The 12,215-nt window shown below is 42.7% G+C and overlaps 1 protein-coding gene across 1 annotated transcript in view; it reads left to right on the plus strand.

Moving 5' to 3' along the window:
- The window catches only part of BMP2K (BMP2 inducible kinase), a 254,314-nt gene that overhangs the window by 181,219 nt on the left and 60,880 nt on the right, over nucleotides 1-12,215 (plus strand). The window contains exons 10-12 of the mRNA XM_040324981.1: nucleotides 3,145-3,302; nucleotides 6,859-7,034; nucleotides 9,028-9,123. Coding sequence (XP_040180915.1) covers nucleotides 3,145-3,302; nucleotides 6,859-7,034; nucleotides 9,028-9,123 — 430 coding nt within the window. The remainder of the gene's footprint in view (nucleotides 1-3,144; nucleotides 3,303-6,858; nucleotides 7,035-9,027; nucleotides 9,124-12,215) is intronic.

Consider the following 12,215-nt stretch of genomic DNA (forward strand, 5'->3'; position numbering starts at 1 on the left):
AGAGATACTGTACCCTAATGGACATATGCCCAGAGGGTCAGTAAAGCAGGGTATAAACCACTCTCAGGCCTGGATCATCAGCTGCAATTCTCACGGAGACATCTCGCACTTCAATCAGAGAGGAACCCAGGGATCGAATCAGGAAAACGGTTGTTTCCAGGGGTACCCAATGTGGGCCAAAATTTAAACCAATATATAGAGATGTAGGAGAAGAAGAAAAAGGCACATAGCGTAATACTGAAAGGTACCAATGTTTAATGTAGGTAAAAACACTTACATTATAAAAGGTGATCAGCGCTTTCAAATGTACAAAGTGGCAGCGGTGGAGTCCCCGACGCGCTTTGCATCAAATTGTGCATCATCTGGGGCACTATTTGTGCACCCCCTTACTCCCATTTACTTCCCCATCCCCAAAGTATAATGCACCCTGCCCTGTGCACTCCCTCATCCCCATTTACTTCCCCATCCCCAAAGTATAATGCACCCTGCCCTGTGCACTCCCTCACCCCCATTTACTTCCCCATCCCCAAAGTATAATGCACCCTGCCCTGTGCACCCCCTCACTCCATGTCATCACTGTCATCATAATTTTTTCACCATTTGTTTGATGCACTACATTCATCCTTTCATTGGGTGATCTATTAATCTTATACGCTACACTTTTTATGTTTGTTATGTTAATATTTATGGTATTAAGGTTTGAACATGCACTACAGACACAGATTTTATCCATTGTGATCTGACGTCTTTTTTTAAATCCAAGTTTCATAAACAAAAATATTGCTTTTTGACAAACAGAAGTGCAACTTTAAAAACAAAAAAACTTGTTAACGCTATTGGCTGTAATGCCCAAGTGGGGATGGGGAAGTAAATGGGGGCGAGGGGGTGCACAGGGCAGGGTGCATTATACTTTGGGGATGGGGAAGCAAATGGGAGTGACGGGGTGCACAGGGCAGGGCCCATTATACTTTGGGGATGGGGAGGTGACCTGCAAGTGGGAATGGGGAAGTAAATGGGAGTGAGGGTGTGCACAGGGCAGAGAACTGGAGAGGCTGTTATTTTACAGTGCTAAGCACTACTACCTTGCAGAAGGGGAAACGCCTACCATGTCACATCCAGACAGAAACTAATCTGAAGCAGGAGTTCCTCCTCTGTGGTTTGCAGGGCATTGTTCCAGAACACTCAGGCAGCAAGCAGACAGAGAGAGCCTATCGCTCTGAGCCAATGCAACTTGCCGATAGAGTTAGGGGGGTTGGGGCTTTAACAGATAGGTGGCCGCGGAGCTCTGAGCAAAGCAGAAGGTCAGGTGGGTACTGGAGAATTTAGTCGACTAAAATGTAGTGGAGCTTTTAGTTGACTAAAATACGACTAAATTCAGGTGACTTGACTAGATTATGACTAAAACTAAATCGAAATTTGACGTCAAAATTACCAGTGCTAGAGAATACTTTAAATTTAATGTTGTAAAAGCGCTGCGCAAAAGGTTGGTACTAAATATATTTTGTATAATAATAATAATAATACTAATAACTGTCAGCAGACAGAGTATACAGAAATGTATCAGCTCACTGTATTTCTAACAGCATCAACGGGTATATTTCTTTGTTATATCGAACCAAGGCTTTTTAATGATATATTTAGCAGATCAAAAGATTTTTGGGGGTTACATGCACTTTAAAACATCTGCTAGCTACTGCTAAGCCTTCATGTATTTTCGCTTGTTAGATGAGGGAATTTTTTCTCTGAGCCCGATGGTATCCAGGTTGAAAAAGTACATGCAGTGTCTGTATTATCCAATTCTGCTTTACAACCCTTGGATTAAAGCACAGAAGAATCAAACAAATGCTTTTTGTTGTGGGGTATTTTATATGATTGCACACGTACACAATACGAAGTCTGAAAAAGTTGACGATTACCACCATCTAGTGGTTAAAAAATAGATTGCAAAGTACTGTAGTGTATGTCAATATACAGCGTTTTACAGGATTGCCAGAGCGCCTGTGTGCTTGTTACAACTTACAGTGAGAAAGGAAATTGAATGCATATAAATTAGTTGTTTTTTTTATTTATTTTTAATAAAATGTATTATTACTATATTTATGTGTATAAAACATGGAAATATCATTATGCAGTATCATTTGTACAGACAAAAAAAAATATCTCTTCTTTGTGAGGTGACACTGGTTAGTTTGCTGGTCTTATTTTTGTTTAAGGAGTAAACATACTATGATGTTGTTACATTTTGTCAGTCTGATAGATAAAATCTGTATGTGTTCAGAATTGGTTTACAAAGATCTGATATTTTTAGCTTGAGATGAATGCCGGAGGGTTGAATCACTCACCTACTTTTCAAAACACAGCCCTGGGGAAAGGAAAAATGTTTCCTTGCAATGGGGCTGCCCCCGTATTGCAGGAGTTAAATGCCCCCCACTGCAGTGGTTTATTGCTTGTTTATTTCTAGGGGTTCACAAATAAATGCTGTGTTACTTATCAGACCTGCCACTCCCCTGGCAGCCAGCGCTCTCTGCTTCGCCTCCACTAAATGACTTCAGAGGCACTGAAACCACCAGGGCATAGGGGAGAAGAGGCTGCAAAGACTGGTCATACAGCCTGGAAGAAGCCTGTGGGAGAGTAAGGACCTAACTGCCCATTTAACCATGCAGTGTGGGGCAGCCCCATGGCAAGGGAGGATTTTTTTCTTTTCCCCGGAGCTCAGCTGTAAATGTGTCTGAATTCTTGAATTGCTCACATTGCTAATATGCTATTAGTATGAATGAGTCTTGATGTATTCCCATTGTGGGGTTTTTTTTTTTAATTGTAAGGAATACAGTACAAGAAAAAAGCAGACCTCCTTTTTGGGTATTTTAACATTATCAAGATAATAAAATTAGAAAGTGTCATGGCTCTTGTCTCAGGAACATAAGCCTGCTGGTGAATTTTGTATACATGTTTGTTTTCCTTCCATCTGTGTCACTAAACTGAAAATTCTGTTTTCTTTGTACTTGGTTAAAATAACTGAACCAATTGTGGGCATGGTTGCTGTTGACTGACTTTACATACGTTTCGTTATCAGTCTGCCACCAGTCCAGCATAACTGAAAATGTTCATAGTCTAATGCTAATAAACCTTTTTTCTACTTTACAGAATAACTGACTCACTGGGGCCCACAGAAACATCCATTGCTCCAAGACAGAGACCAAAGGCATTTGCTGGCACAGCTGCAACAAAGGTGCTAAATATCCAAAGTTCTGCAACCCCGGTCAAGATGGCAGTGCAGAGTCCTCCAAATCAAAGCTCACATGGTAAAAGGAATAACTGTAATAGAAGCCCAGAAGGTTGAAGCAGTTGTGTGAGAAATTTTATGTGACTCTGCTGTGTGTATATGTGTAGCATCATCAGGGGAGGGCTGGCAGGGGGGGCAGGGTGGAAATCTCCCCCCGGGCTGGTGACACTATGCACAGCCACCGGCCGCCACTACCAAATGCTGTTTTTGCAGAGCAGAAATATGCCTGCTGGAGCTCTGTTAACACAGGTCACGGCCGCTGCTCACCTCCCACTCTGCAGCTGTGCCTGTGTCTGCTCCGAGGTAGATGGCTGCAGAGCTGAGCTATGTCTCGTCTCACACATAGCTCAGCCTCAGCACACACCAGCGCTGACATCACCTTCTCTCTCTGCACAGACACGAGGACTCTGATGTAAGGGGAGGCTCTGTGCGGACTCTGATGTAAGGGGGGCCTCTGTGTGGACTCTGATGTAAGGGGGGCCTCTGTGCGGACCCTGATGTAAGGGGGGCCTCTGTGTGGACTCTGATGCAAGGGGGGCCTCTGTGCGGACTCTGTAAGGGGTGCCTCTGTGCGGACTCTGTAAGGGGGGCCTCTGTGCGGACTCTGTAAGGGGGGCCTCTGTGCGGACTCTGATGTAAGGGGGGCCTCTGTGCGGACTCTGATGTAAGGGGGGCCTCTGTGCGGACTCTGATGTAAGGGGGGCCTCTGTGCGGACTCTGATGTAAGGGGGGCCTCTGTGCGGACTCTGATGTAAGGGGGGCCTCTGTGCGGACTCTGATGTAAGGGGGGCCTCTGTGCGGACTCTGATGTAAGGGGGGCCTCTGTGCGGACTCTGATGTAAGGGGGGCCTCTGTGCGGACTCTGATGTAAGGGGGGCCTCTGTGCGGACTCTGATGTAAGGGGGGCCTCTGTGCGGACTCTTGTAATCATGAAAAATCTTAGACCGTTTTTCTCGATCCATCACTTTTCCACACTCTATGAGCCACTTGACTGAACTTGCCCCCCAGGCCTAAGGCTGCCAGCCCTCCCCTGAGCATCATGGTCTGGCGAATGTGCTTAGAATTTAGAAGAATAAAACCATGAAAGGGATTACCTTTGTTCTTTGATTTAAATCATATAAATTATCTGAATAACTGTGTGCATGGTGAAATGTTTAAATCAACTTTTTGACGGGTAGAAAAGGGGGCAAACTTCTAGACTTATGGAGTGAAATCAACTAGAAGTGTCTAAACCAGTGATGGCGAACCATGGCACCCCAGATGTTTTTGAATTTTCCATGAGAAATGGCTGTGACAGGAAAGTTTGGGAAGCTTCTAGTCCACTTGTCCCTACTTCTGGGAAGCCAACATTTTGTATTTAAATGTATTTTATTAGGATTTTATGTGATCTACCAACACAAAGTGGCACATAATTGTGAAGTGGAAGGAAAATTATAAATGGTTTTCAATTTTTTTTTTTACAAATAAATATCTAAAAAATGTGTGGCGTGCATTTGTATTCAGCCCCCTTTACTCTGATACCCCTAACTAAAATCTAGTGGAACCAATTGCCTTCAGAAGTCATCTAATTAGTAAATAGAGTCCACTTGTGTGTGATTTAATCTCAGTATAAATACAGCTGTTCTGTGAAGCCCTCAGAAGTTTTTTTTTTTTTTAAGAGGAGGACCTTAGTGAATAAACAGCATCATGAAGGCCAAGGAACACGCCAGACAGGTCAGGGATAAAGTTGTGGAGAAGTTTAAAGCAGGGTTAGGCTATAAAAAAATATCCCAAGCTTTGAACATCTCACGGAGCACTGTTCAATCCATCATCCGAAAATGGAAAGAGTATGTCTCAACTGCAAACCTACCAAGACATGGACATCCACCTAAACTGACAGGCCAGGCAAGGAGAGTATTAATCATAGAAGTAGCCAAGAGGCCCATGGTAACTCTGGAGGAGCTGCAGAGATCCACAACTCAGGTGGGAGATCCACTGGAAGAGTGGCAAGAAGAAAGCCATTGTTGAAAGAAAGCCATAAGAAGTCCCGTTTGCAGTTTGTGAAAAGCCATGTGGTGCTCTGATCAGACGAGACCAAAATGTACTTTTTGGCCTAAAAGCAAAACGCTATGGGGCAGATCCACAAAGAAAGTACGCCGGCGTATCTAGTGATACGCCGGTGTACTTTCAAATTTCCCGCGTCGTATCTTTGTTTTGAATCCTCAAAACAAGATACGACGGCATCTGGGTTAGATCCGACAGGCGTACGTCTTCGTACGCCTTCGGATCTTAGATGCAATTCTTCGGCGTCCGCTGGGTGGCGTTCCCGTCGTATTCCGCGTCGAGTATGCAAATTAGCTATTTCAGACAATCCACGAACGTACAAGCGGCCGTCACATTCCTTTACGTCGTTTCCGTTCGGCTTTTTTTTGGCGTATAGTTAAAGCTGCTATCTGGTGGCGTACGCAATGTTAAGTATGGCCGTCGTTCCCGCGTCAAATTTTAATTTTTTTTTAGTTTGCGTAAGTCGTCCGTGAATGGGGCTGGACGTAATTTACGTCTACGTCAAACCAATGACGTCCTTGCGACGTCATTTAGCGCAATGCACGGCGGGAAATTTAGGGACGGCGCATGCGCAGTTTGTTTGACGCGGGGACGCGCTTCATTTAAATGAAACACGCCCCCTACTTGCCGCATTTGAATTCCGCGCCGTTACGCCGCGAGAGATACACTACGCCGCCGTAACTTACAGCGCAAATTCTTTCTGGATTCAAAGCTTTAAAAAGTAAGTTACAGCGGCGTAGCGTATCTCACATACGCTGCACCCATGCAAATGTACGAGAATCTGCCCCAATGTGTGTGGCAAAAAACTTACACTGCACATCACCCTGAACACAACATCCAACATGGTGGTGGCAGCATGTTGTGGGGATGCTTTTCTTCATCAGGGACAGGGAAGCTGGTCAGAGTTGATGGGGAGGTGGATGGAGCCAAATACAGGGAAATCTTAGAAGAAAACCTGTTAGAGTCTGCAAAACACTTGAGTCTGGGGTGGAGGTTCACCTTCCAGCAGGACTATGACCCTAAACATACAGCCAGAGCTACAATGGAATAGTTTAGATCAAAGCATATTCATGTGTTAGAATGGCCCTGTCAAAGGCCAGACCTAAATCCAATTGAGAATCTGTGGCAAGACTTGAAAATTGCTGTTCACAGATGCTCTCCATCTAATCTCTCAGAGCTTGACCTATTTTGCAAAGAAGAATGGACAAAAATGTCACTCTCCTAGATGTGCAAAGCTGGTGGAGACATACCCAAAAATATTTGCAGCTGTAATTGTATCGAAAGCCGACAAAGTAATGACCTGGGGCGGAGTACAAATGCACACTGCACTTTTCAGATATTTTATTTGTTGTTTATTTTAACTTTTGAAAAACATTTATAATTTTCCTTCCACTTCACAATGATGTGCCACTTTGTGTTTGGTTTATCACATAACATTTATTTTATTGGTATTTTTGGTTGTAACATGACAAAATGTGGAAAACTTCAAGGGGTATGAATACTTTTTTTTAAGGTATTGTCTTCCTTTTCAGCATCCATAGACACATCAGCAAGACCTGGTAATTTACATGAAGCAATTATGGCTCAGGACCAGCAGCCCCCACAGCAGCACAGAGTTTTACAGCAACTGCAGCCAGGTGACTGGAGACTACAGCAGCTTCATCAGTTACAGCAACAACAGCTGATCCAGGAAGCCTACATGAAGCAGGTAGTCATCTCTTGTGTAATTTACTTTGCTTATGGCATTACTGCTGTAAACTTGGGTGGGTGGGTGTGAAGCTTCTCAGATCTTTCCAAAGTGTATTGTAAGGCAGAGATCAACAAAGAATGTTTATGGAGCTGGACCTTCACTCTGAAGCTGACCGTGACCCTGGATCTGCTGTTTTGGATCCGGACATTATCTGCACAATCTGTTTGATTGTTGCCAGTATGGAGCAAGTGTACCCCTTTTAGTGTCTCTGATAATCCTTGTGTATGTCCCCTGCACTCCTCTGGCAGGACCAAGTGGGTTCCCATTCGAGATGTGGAGCCTTGTTGTTGTTAAGGCTGATTACGTATATCTTTATACCCTTGGGTATGTTACACCACTGAAAGATAGTGAAGGTGACCGCACCAACAAGGTAAGGATACTCTTAACCCATACTGCTGCTATCCAATTGAGGGACCTCAACTTAAGCAAAAATATAAAAGTGACAGTACTGTACACGGGTGTGTGCAAAATTAGTGGTCAAAAAATATATATAAATACTGTGCTAAATTCTAATACTATCCTTCTTGAACCCTTATTGCCCCCAGTGTATGGAGGTGTCGCCATCACTCTAGTTCGGGTGTTTGTTTTCAGAGCTGACCCATACATGATTTTTTGCTTGTAAATCTGTATCGGGGAGACACTCAAATGAGAGTGTATCATTATTATTATTATTATACAGGATTTATATAGCGCCAACAGTTTACGCAGCGCTTTACAACATCAGGGAAGACATTATAGTTACAATACAATTTAATACAGGAATGATCAGAGGGCCCTGCTCGTTAGAGCTCACAATCTAGAAATATCATGATTTTAATACATTTTTAATACATTTGAGAAATGTTTTAAAAGGGTTTGATGCTATCCCTAGCTTTCTTTCCTATATTGGGTTTCACCTCTTTGGTACAGGGGTCACCCAAGCTGAGTCAGAGGTGCTGTGTATCCATCCAGACACGTAGCCCAACCTGGCCCTGCCCACTCTCTCCCCTGATTGGCTGACTGACTTTGATTGACGGCCGCGAGAGCCGATAGCACCGCTGCTCTGTCTTGGCCAATCAGGAGGAGTGTACTGGATGACTGAGGGGATCGTGGACACCGCTGGAGATAGAATGAGCTCAAGTAGGTTAATGGGAGGTGCTGGGGGGGGCTGCTACGCACAGAAGGTTTTTTTATGTTAATGCATAGGATGCATTAAGATAAAAAACCTTCTGCCTTTACAACTCTTTTAATAGTATGCTCGTGATTTTTTCTGTAACAAACTCGTTAGTTTGTCTGGACATCTCTGAGCTGAAATGGCTGATTAGGGTGAAAAAAAATTATGTTTTCAAAAATGTATTATGTACTATTAACTTCTTATTGAATGGGGGGAGACGTGTTTGTAAAAAAAAGCTCCGGAGTCCAGCACCATTGAGCTTCTTTGTTGATCTTCACCTTCTCTTGCACCTGCTATGTGTGCCTGTCAGAATTGTGTGTCCTCCTACTCGCCATTGTGCAGCAACTTATTGAGTGATGTTGGGACAAGATCTACTAGTCCACCTACAAATGTTTGTTCGTTAATAGAACCGTGCTCACCAACTGAATTCGCTACTCGCTTAGATATCTGTGAGTTGCTATTGGCAAGATCTCCTCATTGGACATGTCAGCTCTGTTAGAAGTACAGTAGGGTTTTCACTCTTCCTACTGTATTGCCAGTAGTTATAAGAAAAGCACCTAGTATGGTCTGTGGAAGGTGTGCTGCCCTGCAGCCTCAGGTAAACAGACCTCTTCAGCAGAGTCCTAGAAAAAACTATTTTTTTAGCATCTATACAGAGGTGGACAATATGTTTTGAGGGGTAAAAGGTAATGCCCAGAGAAAAAAAAGTAAGACGTTTATATGGTATTAGTCTTGAATAACATTTGTTTAATGTGTGATTATGCAAACTTGACTAAAAATTGTATTCTGTCTGTGTAGTATCAACAAGCATTTCAGCACCAAATTCTTCAGCAACAATATCTAATGCAGTCTCTTTACCAGCAACAACACCTTCCTCCTCAATATGCAGCCATGGTAAGAGAACCTTTACTTAATTTTGGCCATGTTACCATTGACATGTATATCTAACGTAAGTTAATATCTACAGAATCTTGTGCCTTTACAGCGTTGTTTACATTGTGTAAATCTAATCCTCTGCTCCACTGGCAGAGGGTTCTTGCTCCAGTGGACTGCTCCTCAGCATCCTCACGTCCAATGCAGTGCTATTGTGCCTGTGTAGGTCTTGATGATGTCAGGAAACCTTAGACCGCAGGAGCGCAGGGAAGAAGATGCTTTAGGAACTGGTTTAGCCATGTCAGGGAGCCTGCAGGAGCGTAGGATCAGGTAAGTAAAACTGCTTTGCCCAGTCCCCCAGACAGAAATAGGCAGTTAACCCCTGCAGTGTGGGCGCAGCCCCACCGCAAGGGAGGATTTTTAGATTTATCAAACTGTGGCATTAAACTGCATCCTAGCATCACAAACCAGAAATGCTATTTAGTTAATTTTTAATATTCAAAGAAAACTCTCCCATCCATGTCTTAGAGATCACTTTGAAAAACACCCCCTAGGATTTCTGTTAGTGGCCATCTTGAGTAAGGGCAGATGATTCATGTAGCATTTACTTCCTGGAATCCATCTGCCTTTGCAAGCAGGAGGGTGTGTTTACCTAAAAAATAGTACTGATTGGTGGCCCTCTATTGATAGTACAACCCTGCGCTTTAGGAGTAAACAACAAAGTGTTTACCTAAAAACCTCCTCCCATCCTGAAGACTGTTGGGGTGCATGAGATTTTCCTAGGGCTGGAAACCAGGATGTAACTGAAAAAAATGAAAAACAAGGTTAAAACAAGTAAAAATGATATACTGTACTTTCACATCTAATTACTAATGGGAGCAACATACGGATTTCAAATAGTCAATGTTGATTAAGAGAGTGAAGATGAACTTCACTCTCTTAATCAACATTGACTATGCTGAAGAGGTCTGTTTACTAAAGCTTTAAATCTTAAAGTGGATTTGGTAACGCTAGGTTATAACAGGGTACAGCTGTGTTCCAGTGTAAATTTATATAAAGTGTGAATGAAGCTGCATGATTTTCATAACTGTTTACTTACCCCAGGTGGGGGTTTAAGTAAATTTGCTGTTAAAAAAGAAATTGCTTACAGCTGTAGACCCCAATTTATACAAAAAAAGAGATTTGTACGTGGCATAGCTACCGCACAGACATAACTGAACACTTTCATTAGTGTACTTAAAGTGTATTCCCACTTTTGCAGCCATATTGCGATTACACATACTTTGTATTTGTTATGTTGTGCCATTCAAATAGCACAACTTAAAAAAAAAAATTAAATTGAAGCTTACCTTTTCAGATGCTCTTTTCTGGAAATTTCAGCACTGAAAAATACTACCTAGTTCTCTTTGTTCAGGGAGGGGACTGGGGAGCTATGTTTGTCATAAACAGCCCGGTCTCTATAGTGCTAGCAAGTTTTCATTAGAAGTTGTTAACTCGGTTTGAACACTGCCCTGAGATTTAGAAGCTTTCCGTCATTGTTGTATGTTATGCCTGTTAATTTTAGGTAGTGGAGCTTGTCCTAAACTTTTCTGTTGGGACAGACCACACTGAACTTGTTCAGAAGTGGTTACAGTTAGCCATGACATCTTCCCCTAAAAAACATCTAGAAGTTAAGAAATATGGGCCAGATTCACAAAAGGGATACGCAGGCGTATCTGCTGATACGCCGTCGTATCCCTGTTTCTATCTATGCGGCTGATTCATAGAATCAGTTACGCATAGATATCCCTAAGATCCAACAGGTGTAATTGTTTTACACTGTCGGATCTTAGGATGCAATACCGCGGCCGCCGCTGGGGGGAGTTCTCGTCGTAAACCAGCGTCGGGTATGCAAATTAGCACTTACGGCGATCCACAAAACTTTTTCCCGTCGGCAAGTGTTAGTTTGCCGTCGCAAGGATAGGGCTGCTTTTACAAAGTGTAAAATTAGTACACCATGTAAAAGTATACCCGTCTTTCCCGCGTCGCTTTCAATTTTTTTTTAAAAAAAAAAATTTCCCGGCGCAACTCTTTTTTACCAGTCGCGATTCACAAAACCTCGGCGCATCGTAACTTCGCGCAAAGCACGTTGGGAAATTTGCGTCGGGAGCATGCGCAGTACATCCGGCGCGGGAGCGCGCCTAATTTAAATGGGACTCGTCCTATTTGAATTGGCCCGCCTTGCGCCGGACGGATTTAGGATACACCGCCGCAAATTTAAAGGTAAGTGCTTTGTGGATCGGGCAGTAACTTGGAAAATTTGCGGCGGTGTAACTTAAATCGTTTAAGTTACGTTGCGCCCGGGCTACGTGAATCTGGCTATATATATATATATATATATATATATATATATATATATATATATATATATATATATATATATATATATATATATATATATATATATATATATATATATATATATATATATATATATTATATTATATTATATTATATTATATTATGTAATTTAAATATGTTATGTGAAGGGGAACAGAAAAACATTTTGTGAGGTTTTCTCAAATTTGACTTCAAAAGTGGAAATACAGCTTAACGTTGAACTATAGTGTTTTGATGTTTCTTGGATATATTTGTAAAAGAGATAATTTTAATATAAAAAACATTTTTAGTGTGTATTAATACATTAAAACCACATATTTACATAAAGGAGCAGTATAGCCAAAGCTATTTTGGCTAAACTTCTCTCTCACAGGAGTGCAGTTTGTTCTGCACTCATGTGACCTGTTTTCAGCAGACAGCAGGCTAAAATCCGCTGTTGGCTGACATCATTCAGCCGATCAAGGCTCTGGAAAGATCCCGGCCATATGGTCGTGATTCACCCAGATGCCTGGACCAGCACCTGGCTCAGCCTCTCAGCGAACTTCTGAGAGCCTGGGCGAGCTGCACCGGCTCCCTACCTAATCCAGTACTCCAGTGAGCCCTGGAGAGGCAGAACAGAGAGCTGGGGACTGTCAGTCATGGCTCTGCTCAGAGTGGAGGGGAGAACTGAAGAATCGGCAGTGTTAGATCAATCAGTTCTTACTGATGAGCTGGCAGGTGACAGATGCAGCATT

Source organism: Rana temporaria, chromosome 1 (genome assembly GCF_905171775.1).
Source record: "Rana temporaria chromosome 1, aRanTem1.1, whole genome shotgun sequence".
Classification (NCBI taxonomy): Eukaryota; Metazoa; Chordata; class Amphibia; order Anura; family Ranidae; genus Rana; species Rana temporaria.